The 17,217-nt window shown below is 41.8% G+C and overlaps 2 protein-coding genes and 1 long non-coding RNA gene across 3 annotated transcripts in view; all 3 read left to right on the top strand.

Moving 5' to 3' along the window:
• Positions 1 to 7,051: 7,051 nt before the first annotated feature.
• Positions 7,052 to 8,369, top strand: LOC125145859. Its single transcript, XR_007144322.1, has 2 exons — positions 7,052 to 7,342; positions 7,646 to 8,369. It is a non-coding gene; the product is annotated as an uncharacterized LOC125145859 (long non-coding RNA).
• A 7,948-nt stretch (positions 8,370 to 16,317) lies between these two features.
• LOC113649453 (E3 ubiquitin/ISG15 ligase TRIM25-like) overlaps positions 16,318 to 17,217 on the top strand; it is a gene marked incomplete at its 3' end in the record, with an annotated part of 2,266 nt that continues 1,366 nt past the window's right edge. The window contains exon 1 of the mRNA XM_027157266.2: positions 16,318 to 17,140. Coding sequence (XP_027013067.2) covers positions 16,559 to 17,140 — 582 coding nt within the window. The remainder of the gene's footprint in view (positions 17,141 to 17,217) is intronic.
• LOC113645130 (tripartite motif-containing protein 16-like) overlaps positions 16,567 to 17,217 on the top strand; it is a 664,889-nt gene continuing 664,238 nt past the window's right edge. Inside the window, exon 1 of the mRNA XM_047820383.1 lies at positions 16,567 to 16,657. The gene's annotated coding sequence lies outside the window, so the exon portion shown is untranslated. The remainder of the gene's footprint in view (positions 16,658 to 17,217) is intronic.

Genomic DNA, 17,217 nt, shown 5'->3' with positions numbered 1-17,217 from the left:
TACAACTATACCTAACATTTTTTTTCTTTCTTTCTCTCTCTGTCAAGCTATATATGCCACTCCTAATCTCCCAGTGTTCCAAGTTCCTAGTCTGATCGTCTCTTCTTACCGAGCTACTTCATCAATTCTGGTTGGAGTCTTGTCACCCGGTGGTCACTCTGCCAGGGACTGATCTGTGTGGTCAGCCAGTGACTCATGAATTGTTGTGGATGGAGCCTTCTTTAAACCATTGTTGTGTCAGTCAGCTGTATGGTCTGGACATTATCAGAGATCATTTGAAGACTTTCAAAGGAAGGAATTATTGTTGGGTCCATGGTGAACTCAGAGTTTGCACTGACCCATTATTTCCTCAGGAGCTCTCAGTTGCACTATTATAAACCATTGTAAAAATGACATTATTTACATTTACATTATTATACAGTGTCACCTAAATGAGGATGGATTCCCTTCTGTGTCTAGTTCCTTTCAAGGTTTCTTCCTCACACAGAACCCAAGTTTGCTTCAGCTTGAGGTCACAAACAGATTTCTGCATATTGTTCTTCAGGATTTTTTGGTAGACAGCAGAATTCACGGTTCCATTTATTAAAGCAAGTCTTCCAGGTCCTGAAGCAGAAAAACAGCCCCAGACCATCACACTGCCATCACCATATTTTACTGTTGGTATGATGTTCTTTTTCTGAAATGTGGTGTTACTTTTACACCAGATATAATGGGACACACACCTTACAAAAAGTCCAACTTTTGTCTCATCATTCCACAGAGTAGGTCTTGGGGATCTTCAAGATGTTTTCTGGCAAATCTGAGGCGAGATTTTATGTTCTTTTTGCTCAGCAGCGGTTTTCGTTTTGGAGCTCTGCCATGCAGGCCATTTTTGAACAGCCTCTTCTATGGTGAAGTTATGATCAGTGACCTTAATTGAGGCAAGTGAGGTCTGCAGTTGTTTGGAGATTGTTAAGGGGTCTTTTGTGACATCTTGGATGACTCGTCGCTGCGGTCTCTTGGGCTAAATTTTGGCCCTCCTGCCGTCTGGAAAAAGGTACCGAAGCATTCGGGCCCGTACGACCAGACTGCGTAACAGTTTCTTCCGACAAGCCATCAGACTTCTCAATAACTGAACTGTACTATACTGAGCACAACATACACACACATCATCTGTATGGACTGCATAGACCCTCACAAAACACACACACTGTTTTGCACACTTTTCTGCTGTTTTTGCACATATTGGACAATATCTCAGTCATCTGCTGTTTTTTGCACAACTCCATATATATTCCAAAGGACCTGCTGCTAAGAACCTGCTGCTGTTCATTCTTTTACTGCACAAAATATTGTTTGAACATTCAGTATTTACACCGGTCGGTCGGCGCTGTTTCTGTTACTGTTTATTGTCTTTTGTGTATTGCATTGTTTGTACTTTTTGTATTGTCTTGTAACTTAATGTCTGCACTGTTTTTTGTCCTGCACTGTCTTTTGTCCTGCACTGTCTTGCTTGTCTTGTCCTGCACTGTTTGCACCAGGCTGCACAGTTGCACTTTATGTGGCTAAGACTACTTACATGTCCTTAGCCCTGTCTTTGTTTTATGTAGCACCTTGATCTTGGAGAAACGTTGTCTCATTTCACTGTGTACTGCAACAGCTATATATGGTTGAAATGACAATAAAAAGCTTCTTGACTTGACTTGACTTGCTAAGAAACTGTGTTCATTCTAATGTTACTGCACGAAATATAGTTTGAATATTCAGTATTTACATACAGTATATACACTGGTCGGTCGGCGCTGTTTCTGTTACTGTTTATTGTCTTTTGTGTATTGCATTTCTTTGTACTTTTTGTTTTGTTTTTTTGTTGTTTTTTTTGGGGGGGGGGCACTTTTTCACACAGGTCCATGTGGGTTTGGATTTTGTTTTCCCTTCTTAATAAAAACCTTCATTTACAAACTGCATGTTGTGTTTGTTATTGTAAAGTAATGCTACTGACACGCAGCTTCAAGACATGCTCGGTTCTTTACTCAGTACTCGAGTGCATATACAAAAGTAGGAGGAGTCATAACATCAACTACGGAGGCCTAAGTAGCACTTAAAGAAACACTGCCAAAATGTCAATACATTACATCTCCCCTCCTAAGCGTGAAACAAAACCATGCTAAAATAATCACTTGTGTATATATACAGACATCACAAGAATTAGACATTGCGGCGTTTACTCTTTAACTCTGAAACTTGCATAAACTTGCATGTTCACATATATAAGGGATTTTAACACAACATGCATACATCCTAGTCAAAACACAATCTATCAAACAATGAACTGTTGAACACAAACAGATGTAACTAGGAAGGAGAGGTTGCTAGCACATCACTTCCACAAGCGTCTTTACCACGCCTTTCCCTAACTACAAGCAGAGCCTGTCTGGAGGCTTCACCACTCTGCCTCGTCTAGTAGTATATTGCCCAGTTTACAATGTCTGCTTAGCAGCCCTTAGTTCTGCAGGTGATGCTTGGGATGGATTAGGATGATCCACAGACTTTGGCTCCTCGACACTCACTGACTGTGGTGTCTCTGTCCACTGATCACCGTTAAGCCTGTGACGAGACTCGTTGGCAGCTGCTGTGCTCTTGCGAAGATGCTGAATGTTGCGACGGTTGCATCCTTACTTCATCTCCAGGCCTCAGCGGAGCACGAGGGCGGCTTGCCCTTTTGCGGTCGTAGTAAAACTTCTGAACACTTTTGTTTTTGTCTAGTTGCCGTTTAACTTTAAGGGGGTCGTACGCTGTTGGTGTGAGCAGCAGACGGGCAGCAGGCAGGTTGTTGCGGGGACGCCTGGCCATCAGCAGCTGAGCTGGTGAAAGGCCTACTGACTCTAGTGGCGTCGTTCTGTAGTCAAGCAGTGCAAGATGCTTGTCTGGTGCCTTACACCAAAGTTTTTTTACAGTCTGGACTGCGCCCTCTGCCTCACCATTAGAGTGTGGCGTATGTGGAGATGATGTTTTGTGAATGATTCCATAACTTTGGCAGAAATCCTTAAACTCATCCGCTGAATATTGTGGCCCATTGTCTGTTCGAAGGATAATTGGGATTCCATGCCTGCTAAATTGAGCCTTGAGCTTTTCTATTACAGCACGACAGTGTAAGCCCTTCAGCTTCTCCACTTTGATGAATTTTGAGTAGTAATCCACCAGCAGAACATAATGGTTTCCTTCAAACTCAAACAGGTCAGAAGCTACTTCTTTGAATGGAAGATCAGGCGTTTCTGTTGGTTTGAGCGGTTGTCTAGGTAACCGATTCTGAAAGTCTGCAAACTTGCCGCAGTTCTTCACCATTTGCTCAATATCCGAACTCATGCCTGGCCAGTATAGGACCTCGCGAGCTCTCTGCTTGCTCTTCACTATACCTAAGTGAGACTGATGTATAAGCTTCAGCATATGTTCTCGCATGGAAGGGGGTACGACTATACGAAGGCCTTTATAGACAACACCATCAGCAACGACAAGTTGGCTTCGTGAGTCCCAAAACGGCTGAACTGCATTAGGTACATCACGCCTGTGGTCTGGCCAACCTTGTCGGATTATGTGCTGAAGACCGATGAGCTCCTTCTTTGTGCAGTCCTGGAGCTCTGAATATTTCTGCTCACTCACCGAAACAAAGTTGAGCATGGAGACACACTCAAAGCCATCCATCTCTGGCTTGTTTTCAGGTAACTGAGCTCTAGACAGTGTGTCAGGCAGTTCCATATCCTTTCCTCGTCTGTACTTTACAGACAGATCATACCACTGCAGGCGGAGCCGCATTCAAATGCAAATTCAACATCCTCTTTCAGGAGCTGTCTTAGAGGAGCGTCGACTTCGCTGAGGTTTGGCAGGAATTTTGACAGATAGGTGACAAAACCTAGGAAACGACGAACACCATCCTTGTCCGTCGGTGTTGGCATGGACTTGACAGCCTCTATTTTCGCTGGGTCTGCCTTCAGACCTTCTGATGTTATTAGGTGGCCTACGTAGGGCACAGAAGATTGCCTGATATGGCATTTGCCGAAATTGAGGCTCAGATTATAGCTTTTTGCTCTCTGATTGACTATTTACATTTTCCTGAGAGATGTCCACAATCTCAAATTCTGTTAAAATCTCAGCATCCTTATTTTTAGCCAGAAGGTCAACCGCAGCTATAGGCTTCAGCTTGTGGTTAGAGTAGGACTTCAGCACTCGATTAGAGCATCTGAGATCACCATCATGCAGGAGTGCCTGATAACTACTTAAAGTCAATGTGTTACATCTTGCACCAGTATCAATTCGGAATGGCACCTTCTGAGACAGAATTTCAATGTCTGCTGTCCATTTATCATCACTGTGCTCATTTGATTGTGTGATATTTATGTTCAGCATCTCATCATCTTCTGATTCTGATCGCATCTGCACACTGACTGCGTTTACTGATCTTTTTCGGCATACTGCCACCCAGTGGTTCGGTTTGTGACAGTACGAGCATACAGAGCCTTTTGCTGGACATTTACCTTGATTCCACTTATGCTGTTGGTCTTTGCCGCAACTTGGACAGGTTTTTGGTCGGTTTGCATGTATGTCTTTCTGCACAAATTTTGTCTGATTTTTCTGAAATGTTTTCTTGTCTGCTGTTTGGTATTTTGTTTTCATCTTCACTGCTTGGACCTGAGATTCTTCTTCTCTGACAATTTTAATTTGCTTCTGTGACAGTTCAAACTGCTGAACGGCGATTTCAATTGCTTTTGGTAGCATTAAATCTTCCCCCTTCCCCCTGTCTAACAGTCTCTCTTGGACGCGCTTTTCTCTGACACCCGCGATTATTGCATCGATTAACATATCATCTGGATCACCAAACTCGCAATCCATGAGCAGGAGTCTCAAATCCTTCACAAAGTGATCAAAACCTTCCGTGACTCCTTGTTTTCTTTGTTTAAATCGGTGTCTGGCTATTCTCTTATTTTTCCTCGGCCTTATATAGGTGCCAAACTTGTCCAGGACTTTAGACGGGTCATCTTTCTCACCTTCGCCCCAGTGTAGCGTCTTATATATCTCTCTGCCCTGCTCACCGATCCATGTGCCCAGCCAGCCTGCACGCTGCTTAGCCGTTTGCTCCGATAGCGGGCCGTCAAACACGAATGTGACGTGGCTCCGAAACCTTTCATACTCTTGGAACAAATCTGGAGCATCCCAGTCGATCTTAGGGTGATCAAACTGTGATGATGCCATACTCTGTTTATTATCTGTTCCTGACAGACTTCTGACACCATGTAAAGTAATGCTACTGACACGCAGCTTCAGTAATAAGACGTGCTTGGTTCTTTATTCAGTACTGCAGTGCATATGCAAAAGTAGGAGGAGTCATAACATCAACTACGGAGGCCTAAGTAGCACTTAAAGAAACACTGCCAAAATGACAATACATTACATCACCGATGTTAAAATAACTAACAACGAGGACATTCCTGAACACACATGGCCATATATGAGGGAGAAGTTTGAAATAATCGGAATCAAAAAGGATTCCTGGCGAATGCGTTGCGAATTGTGTCACCCATGGGGGGTTCTAGCCCTTTTTTAGGGTGGCTTCAGCCCCCTGTCTGTAATCTCAGCCACCCTAAAACTATGAGTATAATTTTTACTTTAATAAATAAACAATAAAAATTACGTTAAAATGCAGGACATGTCGTCACTGGGAAAGAAAATTATTTAATCAGTTTGATCCAAAAGCGATTTTTTTTACTTTGCTTTTACACGCGTGTGTTGTAGTCTTTCAAAAGTGCGTCTTCAGCTGTCTGCTGTATTTGAACGGAAATGCACAGGTACGCGCAGCGTGCACACGCAGTCAGAGCTGGAGACGTTTATCTATAACGTTAATCGGCGGAAAGACGCAAAGACGGTAACCAAAAGCAGTAAAATTTCACTATACTTATTACCAGAGTTGTCTTATAATATATAATATAGAACTCTTTTTTATTTTAAATTCTCACTGAGGGCTAAAACCCACTAAAGATGAAACCCTAGAACCGCCCCTGGTGTCAACCCAAAAAACACGAAGTGCTTAATTTAATTAACATTAATTTTGTCTTTTGTAAAACATCACAATAATTTTGAGTTGTTTTCAAGGACAGAGCTGGAATCTCCCTACAGTTTGGGATATGGCCTTGGTGATACACTTGGTATACATTATATTTCCAAAAGTATTGGGTCACCTGACCTTTCCTGCTATATGTGGTTGTTTTCTGATCTCATCCCTACTGAACACCTTTGGGATGAATGTGAACGCTGACTCCACCCTACCTCACCTACATCAGTGCCTGCCTTTCGTAACACTCTTGTGGCTGATGAACACTTCACTATCCATCAGCACACTCCAAAATTAAATATTCATTTTCATATACACACACGCACACATATATATATATATATATATGACAGCTTGAGGATTTTATATATAATAAATAAAACATGACGTCAATTTACCAGCATGACACTAAACAGGTAGTAGTAACGGTGACTTTTTACTTAAGTACTTGTCAGAGCCCATACTACTTTACTTTAACTTGAGTAAAAGAGTGTAGTCACTACTTCTACTTTTACTGGAGTATTTTAAAAAATGAGTATCTGTACTTCTACTTAAGTAAAGGATGTGTGTACTTTTGCCACCTCTGGTAACTAGTCATAGGCTATTAAACATTTTTATAAAAAAAAAAAAATCATACAACTGTTCACTCAATATGTCAGTTAATTTTACTATTGACTATTGTGCAGGTTAGTCTGTATTTTTATATGCCGCTTTTTGTAAGTTGATGAAGATTAGTTTAACTTTATATCCACGTTTGCACATCAGAGCCTGTACTGGGTGTTTTAGTTGCAAAACTTAAATGTAAGAAACGTATTCAACTAAAGTTATGATTACAAAGAACTTTTCGAATGTGTTAAATTGATTATATTAATATCTGCCGGCAGCGGGATGATGGAATTTGTGTCATTACGTCATTGTGATTGACGTCATTATGTCAGGACGTAAAAGAACTGGTGAACTGGATTTTTGAACTGGTTCATTAAATCGAACTGTCCGAAAGAACCGAACTTCCCATCCCTACAATTTAGCAGATAAACAAAGTACAAATCTTACATTTGTGGAGAAAATCATAGCTGATGAATAAATTGAGATGGTGACGTTGTTGACGTCTGAAATAAACGTGAGGAAGCAAATTTGTCACATTCACTCTTTAAACTGTTTTCACGTCATTTTTCTGTCTCCATTTTGTTTCTGTGTCTCCAAAGCTGCAGCAGTTCAGTTTACCTTCAGAACCAAAGAGCAGAGAAGATTTTCTGCAGTGTAGGTTTTACACACACACACACACACACTCACACACACACACACACACACACACACACACACACACACAGATATACACTCACACACACAGACATGCACTCACACACACACAGACACAAACACACCAACACACACACACACACACACACACACACAATGTTAAAATGTCTGTATTGTTGATCTAAACCTGATCCATGTTTATAGAGCTGCATTAGGAGGATAGAAACACAGACAGGTGTCTCACACACACTTATTATAAATCCTGTGATTAACATCTAACATGTAGACATTTTATTACTGTAGATTTCTGTTATCTGACTCTGGATCCAAACACAGCACATCCTCAACTCATTCTGTCTGAGAAGAACAGAGTGGTGACATTCAGTAAGACACAACAGCGATATTCTGATCATCCAGAGAGATTTGACTCCAGGACTCAGGTGTTGTGTAAGGAGAGTGTGTGTGGACGCTGTTACTGGGAGGTTTAGAGGAGCGGTGATGTGGACATATCAGTGTCATATAAAGAGATCAGCAGGAAAGGAGGGGGTAATGAGTGTTGGTTTGGACACAACAGTCAGTCCTGGAGTCTGGAGTGTTCTTCTTCCTCTGTCTCTTTCTGGCACAACAGCATTAAGACTGAGCTCCGAGGTCCATCATCCTCCAGAATAGGAGTGTATGTGGATCACAGTGCAGGAACTCTGTCCTTCTACAGCATCTCTGACACCATGAGGCTCCTCCAGAGTCCACACCACATTCACTCAGCCTCTATACGCTGGATTCTGTATGTGTTATAATAACTCATCTGTGAGGTTTTGTGATCCAAAATAAAATGTTAGTAAAAGTTTTCAGTAAAATTCTAACTGAGGTGTGAGATATAATTTGTCCCTGAGCTACACTGGTCATTTTGTGTGCAGAAACTGGAACAGTAATGAATGCTGAATGTAGGATGTTTCTAGAAATAAGAAATGCTTTCAAACAGACTATTTAACTGTATGCACTCTTAGGATGGATTTATTATACGTGATATGAAAAGTTTCTAACCTCAAAAAAAGTGTAGCACCCTGCCAGTGGAGGAGGAACTTTCAGGTTGTGTAAGGGGAGAGGTACCCGATCACCCAGCTGTAACTCCTGTGCTTAGGGATACTTTATTGATCTGTTCCTTCTGTACATATTCCATTACTGAGCGATAATGTGAGTGATGCTCCTCCCATGCCTCTTCATCCACGTCTACTAGGCCTCTTGGTTGCTGTCCGAAAAGGAGATTGAATGGTGTGAACCTGAACAAACTTCGTCAAACTGAACAAACTGTACAGAAATCTTTTGTTTTGAATTATATACAACCAACTGAAGTCCTAAAACAAATTTTGGCTTAATCTTATTTCAACCTTGGTAACCACTTTATCAAAAATATGTCAAAGAGAACTGGCAAAGTGTTTAAAGATATTAAATAGTGTAAAGTCTCTAACATTGTGAGTGTAAAATCTCTAACATTGAATACATTAATGCTGGTTCACTAGGTTACATACTTAAGATACCATGAGTTTCAAACATTTGTTCAAAGTTACAATGAAAAAGTGTCAAAGGTTGTTTTTTTTTTTTTAAATGCAAAGGAAAGAAGTGCTAGTTGAAGTGTTTCCTGAATAAGTAGGTCTTCAACCGCCGCTTGAAAATAGCCAGTGACTCTGCTGTCCGGACCTCTAGGGGAAGTTCATTCCACCACCTTGGTGCCAGAACAGAGAAGAGTCTTGTAGTATACTTGCCTTCTTCCCTGAGAGATGGTGGACCAGTCGAGCAGTGCTGGTAGATCGGAGATTGTGGGGTGCAGTGCGAAGAATGATGAGGGCTTTGAGGTAAGAGGGAGCTGGTCCATTTTTGGCTTTGTAGGCCAGCATCAGTGTTTTGAATCTGATGGGTGCAGCTACCGGAAGCCAGTAGAGGGATCGCAGCAGCGGGGTGGTATGCGAGAACTTTGACAGGTTGAAAACAAACTGGGCAGCTGCATTTTGGATCATTTGCAGAGGACGGATTGCGTTCATAGGTAGACCTGCCAGCAGTGCGTTGCAGTAATCCAGTCTAGAAATGACAAGAGACTGAACAAGTACCTGAGCAGCCTGTGTGGACAAAAATGGCCGAATCCTTCTAGTGTTGTAGAGAAGAAACCAACATGAGTGAGTCACATTAGCAACATGAGAGGAAAAGGACAGTTGATTGTCCATGGTTACCTGTCGGAACTCAGAGCCGGTCTCCAAGTCGACACATCGCAGGGTGATCTCCACACTTAGACTTTTTGGTTACTAAAGACGGTTTTAGTTAGACTTAACTGTTAACTCTATAATTACTACAAAAATACTGAGAAAACTCCTCAGACCTGGATGAGAATGACTTTTTTATTGTGGTCAATCAGCCAACAAATTATAAGAGAAACTGCCAAATTAAAAGTAACAAAGTTGCCAAATTAAAAGTAACAAATTAAAACCCCCAAAAAGAGCATGTCATGCAAAATCAATCAAGAAAAACAAGAACTCTCGCGTCGTCCTTGCAAAAATAAAAACACCCACCTTGACCCGCGGACACGGGAACGCGCCCGCACGCATGCCCCCACGCACCCATGCGCGCACACACCTTCGCCCCCGAAGAACCAAAAAAACCTCAGATATCTTCTCAATATATACCCTGGCGCTCCTAGGAGCCTAGGTGCCATATCACCTTATTTACTGGCATTACCTCCTATGTTTTCTAAATACACTGACCCAATTTCCTCTTATTTCCCATTAGCATTTATGGATTTTCCTCCCCTTAGTTCTCAGGGCCTAGGTCTGTGGACCACTGTTTTTTTTCATTCTACATAACATGTTATTGCTATGGACCAAGGTCTGAGAACCATGGTCTTCATTTTCCATAACAATTTATGAGCTAAGGTCTGGGAACAATGGTCTTTTCCCTTCTACATAACAAGTTGTTATTACAAATGTGCTCAGACTGACTAGGCCTGACAGCCCGGAATCTGGTTGCAATAAACATCTTTGGCCTACAACATCACCTACATATGTCTTATGACAGCAATTGTAATATTTTGCAAGGCCTAATACTTTACTTTGGTTATAGTATTGTAAGGAATAATATTTTAATTATTTCTACTAAGATATTTTACAACATACCCCAAGGTTGCGAGCTGTGGCTGAAGGGGAGATCAGATCATTGTGCAAGGATATAGCAAGATCATGACCTGGGGATGAATCACCTGGGAAGAACAGCAGTTCAGTTTTGCTAGGATTGAGCTTTAACTGATGAGCAGTCATCCATGATGAAATTTCTGCCAGACATGCTGAGATCCGGTCAGAAGCTGTGGCATCTGAGGGTGGGAAGGAGAAGATAAGTTATGTATCATCAGCATAGCAGTGGTAAGAGAACCCATGTGATGAAATAACTTCACCAAGAGAGTGAGTATACAGGGAGAAAAGAAGAGGACCAAGTACTGAGCCCTGTGGGACGCCAGTGGAGAGTCAATCCCCTCCATGTTACCTGATATGAGTGTCCTTCCATGTAGGAAGCAAACCATTCCCAAGCTGATCCGCAAATCCCAAGACTCTTGAGGGTGGATAAGAGAGTCTTGTGGTTGACCGTATCAAACGCTGCTGACAGGTCAAGGATGATAAGAATGGATGACAGTTTGACTGATCTAGCAGCATGTAGCTTCTCAGAGACATCCAAAAGGGCTGTCTCTGTAGAGTGAGCTGCTTTAAAGCCAGACTGGTTGGGGTCTTGGAGGTTGTTCTGATAGAGATACAGAAAGTTGATTATAGACAATGCATTCAAGCATTTTTGAAAGAAATGAGAGAAGTGATACCGGTCTGTAGTTACTGATGTCTGATGGATCCAGAGCAGGTTTCTTTAGGATGGGAATAACTCTTGCTCTCTTGAAAGTAGTTGGTACCTGACCAGATGCTATGGATCTATTGACGATAGTGGAAATGAAGGGCAAATAGTATTGCGAGATGGTCTGGAGCATAGTGGAAGGGAATGGATCCAATGGGCAGTAATACACACCTAGGGTTGGATAATTAACAAATCAGTCACTGGACAAATAGGAGGCATTTATTTACCAGGCTGGTCATGGGCCGAGATGATGGGCATATATCCACTGCTTCCGCCATCCTATCACTGATCCCAGTTTCCATGGTGCCAAGGATATTGATTACAACACAACAGACATCATCTCTGTGATCGGATCATAATCGTATGACAGGGAATCAAACCCACCTCAAGAGACAATGTATGAAATTCGAGGAGAAAAGTTCAAACCCCAGTAGCTTATATGAGCGCAGGCTTCTACCCATGGGGGAGGCTAGCCCATTTTTAGGGGTGCTTCATCCAAAACCATATTGGTGAGTACTGGAGTCAATATCCTGAATCACCAGGTACACCTATAATAAGTGTTTATTTCAGTCAACCTTAGTCTAGCGGGTCACCGCCGCTGTGGAGTAGCACAGGACCTGTGTGACTCGTCCATAGGCATAAACGGAGAGAAGTAGCGCCGGTTACAATGTTCTTCCGCAAGATGCATGCGGTTCTGTGTATTAACTGCTAGAGCGTGAAACCAAAACAGCAGCGCGACAAATAAACCTGCGTAATAAACGGCGACATAGATGAACTCTCCCAAAGTAGAACCAAATGGGGATTCAGGGGAAGTACTTCATAGATTTCCCTCTTTCTTTTTTTTATATCTTTACTTTCTAAGTATTTTCAAGACCTCTGTAAATAATCTGGATATTTTGGACTTTTTGGTTTTACCTTCTTTTTTTCTTTTTCTTTTTTTTTGCTCTTGATGTGAAGTTTAATTATTATTTATTGATGCCTTATATTGGTTTATGAAAGTTCAGACAGGCATGCAACCAGGTATGTTAGCTTTTGAGGACCTTTTGGTCTAATTCACTTTGTCAGTCAGGTCTTATTTAAGTGATCACTTGATTGTAAACAGGTGTAGCAGTAATCAGGCCTGGGTGTGGTTAGAGAAATTAAACTCAGGTGTAATAAACCACAGTTAAGTTTTGTTTTAACCTCGGGAGGGGCTTTTTCACACATGTCCATGTGGGTTTGGATTTTGTTTTCCCTTAATAATAAAAAACTTCAGTTACAAACTGCATGTTGTGTTTACTTGTTATCTTTGATGTTCTATTTAAATTTGTTTGATGATCTGAAAAATTAAAGTGTGACAAACGTGCAAAATTATAATAAAATCAGGAAGGGGGACAACACTTTTTCACACCAGTGTAGCTATGCTGCTAATGTGAGCTGAAACTCCCATGCATTATGTGATGACAACTGTAGCTCATTACACACTTCACCTACTGTCCTTTAGCTTAACCTAACATACAGACATATACTGAACATGGTGTAATAAATTAGAACATTTATTATTAAACAGTGCTTAGAATTCTTATGTTGGCTTTGTAGAAGCCAACATTCTGTTTTCCTATTTAAGCTTCGACAAAAATTTATCGATTAACTCCTCCTAGGGCTTTCAAGTCACATGCACCAAATTCGGATATGTTGTAGAAACTGGTCTGAAGTTTGTTGCTTTTACTTTTCTAAGCGATCCGAGTACCGGTACTTCAGGTACTGGGCCTCAAAATGGCCTTTTTCCCATAGACTCCCATTATAAACTTTGGAGGTTTATAACTCGGCAAGCTTTAAAACTATCTACACCAAACTCGGCCAGCTCCTTTAGGGTGATACTCTGAACAAAGGTTGGTGTACCGACTGGCCTTTCGGTTGTCCCTCAGCCCCACCTCCAAGATATGCAAAATCAAAGAACTTTTTACAACATAGAAATGTGACATATCAAAACACTCAGCACAATAAGGGGAACTGCCTCGCGGGTATTCTGCTGACGTCACGTGATGTCACGTGAAAACAAAAAACATTAGCACATTTTGGACATGAGGCATATCAAAACACTCAGCCCAAGGAGGGGAATTGCGTCACAGGTTTTCTGATGATGTCACATGCTTGTCTCCCCTTGCCTCCAAATGTTTTAGCACCCTAGCACTCCATTAGATCTCACAGGTTTTATGTCCACTTGCCTATAAAAGTAACACTGACCCTTACATTATGTCCACTTGCCTCCAAAAAGCACCGGCCTTTGAGAATACTTGCCTCGTCAAAGCCAACATCAAAGTTTGTTGCGACAAACTTTACAAATCTAGTTAAACGTTAGACTCCACTTATAGTCTTGAAACAAACCAACCAGTAATGTTTTTGTTTTTCTCAACCAGTAATGTTGTGTGTGTGTGGGAGCTCACCCCAATCCTGTGTAAACTGTTTTGTCCTTACAGTTCCCTTGGATTCAAACCACCATTAGCATCCATATCACTTGTGGATGAAAATAAAATAGCTGCATGTATAAACCTGTAGACTCCTAACACAGTGACAAGTCCCAACTCCTTCACTGCAGCAATTTCTGCACAAAAGTTTGATGTCACATGGATTTCCCATGAACAGTCTCCATTCCTCTCGCTAGCACAACTGAAACCCCTTTTCCCTTTCTTGTTGAGAAAGCTGAAAGCAGACTTATATATAAAATGATTTTGGAACATGTTGTGAGTCTGCCTTCATTCTGTTTTCTAGAAGCTTCAGATCTTGCTAGACTGGTGTAGATCCACCAGAATAGATTGAACCTTTGAGAGATAAAATACTGTCGTCTCGTCTATTGTCTTATACTTTGAGAGACTCTCTCCGCACTGCTCTCCAAACTAAAAAACATCATGGATTTGAAAAATTGGTCTCTCAACGAAATTGACACCATCTTCTCGACGAGAAGCTTGGGTGCGGGGGAACCTGACTGCCCTTCCGGAACGTTCGCAGCTGGCTATACGATGGACGCGTGGGAGAGGTGGCGGGTCGTGTGTCTGGTGGCTCTTTCCGTGGAGGACATTTAATTGAAGACATCTACCTATTCGGAACCATGATGACAGGATTTATGCTGATTGGATTAGGCATTGCCCTGGTTTATCGAGAAAATCAGAAAACGGTGACAGCTGTCCAAAACCTCCCAAGGCTGCCCGTCATGATTGATGCAGTGGGCAGAGCGGGGACTGGGACTGAGGCTGGGACTATTAACCGCAATATGGATAACATCACAGTGAGGCTCACTGCTTTGGATACTGTTAACATCATGGAGAACTTTGGAAAGAAAAATGGATCGATTTGGAGACCAGAATGGACTAGTCGTGAGAGTAGTCGTGTAAATTGGAATGCGTCTACTCGCCCCAAGACCAAACAAACCCAATCTTATCTGCTTTCGGCTCCCCTCGGCCAAGGCTGCTGCTGGAACAACAATTCCCCTGGAAGAGCACTGCAGCGAGATGCTCTTGCGTTCCTTCCCCCATTTCCATAGACACCTGCGAATTGTTGACTCTGTCTGGGACCTGATCAAGGCTGTCTCCATGGCAACTTGCTGTTTATCGCTATGACAATCTTGCGGACTGAGGCACCAAGATTTGATGCCAGGAGCAACGACTCTCCAGGCCTATACATACATACATATACACACACACACACGCACATATATATAAAAGATATGCACTCACTCAACCTCCAACCCCCATCCCACCCCTTCGCCGCTTTGTACCGCCAGTCTGACAAGCGGGTCTGTGACCAGCGCCGAAGATAAAGGCTGCAGGACCTGATGGCTGCTTGCCTGTGCTGGATTACCTCCACCCCCAACTCCCCTCCCCTGTTGCAAGTCGTGTGTTTATGGCGTACTGTTTATTTGCTTATGTTGCTGAGGTGTTTTTCCTGTTCCCACACTGTACTCCCCACTGGAGCATAGTCTGGGGGTTGTTTTTTTTTCTCCTCCCTTCCCTCATGTTATGCTGTATTTCTTTTCAATTCCCTGTCTTCCTGTCCCCCCCTTGTCATATTGAATGTATTGTATGTATGGACAGGTTGATGGCTAATTTCACAGTACCTGTGACCAGTGACAATAAAGGCTACTACTACTACTACTACTACTACTACTACTACTGTCTAAGCTGTATCCTCAATTATCCTAATTTTTGTTCTTTCTCTTTTGGAAAAAGATCCAGAACTAACCACTAAATTACACAAGCAGATTTTATAGATTTGAGTCACTTGTGCTAACTTGGCTAACAGTTAGCATGAGTAGGATTTAAAAACTTTTTTCTAAAAAAGAAATCTTTTTTTATAATCTTTTTAAAGCTTGGTGGAGGGAGTATCATTATAAAATACTCTTCTGTTGTGTACATACTGTTATTAAAACTGTTATAGAATAAAAAACACATTTTTTTCTTATTAAACAACCAGACTAACAAATCACACCAGGCTCGCCCCAAGTATATCCAGTACATCTTTTTTTTTTTTTAAATATAAATGATAATTTTAATAAAACACAAGGTCTACATCGGAAACCTCAGAAGGGGACAACATTTTTTATTGTTCTTGTGCTACTATTGTCAGAACTACAGATCTTTTCTAATACAGTAGACCAATTCTCAAATCATTTCATTATTTTTGTATTCGCATGCTGTTTCAAATCATTTAACTGTGCTCTGATTTCTGACTGACAGTATTTACAAAATGCCTTTGTATCATCGCCGACCACAGGGTCGCTCTCCCATTCCTTTCTGTAGGACTTATTTACCCCACTTTGGCATGATGATGATGATGATGATGATGATCACTGATGATGATAATGCAGTTTTGACGATATAACGAATTAGCCTACAACAACCTGCCAATCAAGCTTGAAGTCTGATTGGACAGGATTCCTCTGAGCCTTATTGGCTAACCTGAACCATACCTACTTTAAACGTCATCCTACATTATATAATTTATTTTATAGTTAGTCTTCATTACAATATAATAAAGAATACTGTTTATAGTCAAAAATAAAAACCCACCTGTTGCATCAAAAACCTGCCCAAATTTTAAAGACCCGCCCAATGCATTTTTATCCGGTCGGACGTGACCAAAAGGAGCCCATTTGGGCGGGAACCAGCCCAATCTGGCAACACTGGTCCGAGCTCCTTTTCTCTATAAAGCCACACCTCCTCTCTCTGTTACACAATAACACACTGAACCAGGAAGTTCATTTCAGAGAAAACAAAACTTATAGAACTCTCTCTCTCTCTCTCTCTCTCTCTCTCTCTCTCTCTCTCTCTCTCTGTCTCTGTCTCTGTCTGTGAGTTCGAGAAAATGGCAGAAACCAGTGATCAGGATCAGTTCAGCTGTCCAGTGTGTCTGGATCTCCTGAGGGTTCCAGTGACTCTACATTGTGGTCACAGTTTCTGTAAGGTGTGTATTAATGGCTGCTGGGATCAGGAGGACGTAAAGGGAGTCTACAGCTGTCCTCAGTGTAGAGAGACTTTCACTCCAAGACCTGTTCTACGCAGGAACAACATGCTGGCTGAAGTGGTGGAGAAACTGAAGAAGACTGAACTCCAAGCTGCTTCTCCTGCTCACTGTTACGCTGGACCTGGAGATGTGGAGTGTGATTCCTGCACAGGGAGAAAACACAAAGCTGTCAAGTCCTGTCTGGTTTGTCAGGCCTCCTTTTGTGAAGATCATCTTAAACCTCACTATCAGTCTCCTGCCTTTAAGAAGCACAAGTTAGTTGAAGCCTGTGCAGAGCTCCAAGAGAAGATCTGCTCTGAACATGACAAACTGATGGAGATCTACTGTCGTACTGACCAAAGCTTCATCTGTTACTTGTGTACGATGGATCAACACAAAGGCCATGATACAGTTTCAGCTAAAGCAGAAAGAACTAAAAAACAGGTGAGAACTGGACAACATTATTCTTTTCTAAGTCAGATTTTACAAATTGTATTTTAAATCTATTTTCTATTGAGTTA

This window comes from Tachysurus fulvidraco, chromosome 11 (assembly GCF_022655615.1).
Source record: "Tachysurus fulvidraco isolate hzauxx_2018 chromosome 11, HZAU_PFXX_2.0, whole genome shotgun sequence".
In the NCBI taxonomy this organism is placed as follows: domain Eukaryota; kingdom Metazoa; phylum Chordata; class Actinopteri; order Siluriformes; family Bagridae; genus Tachysurus; species Tachysurus fulvidraco.
The sequence above is the reverse complement of the archived record's forward strand: the minus strand, read 5'-3'. Positions and strand labels throughout refer to the sequence as shown.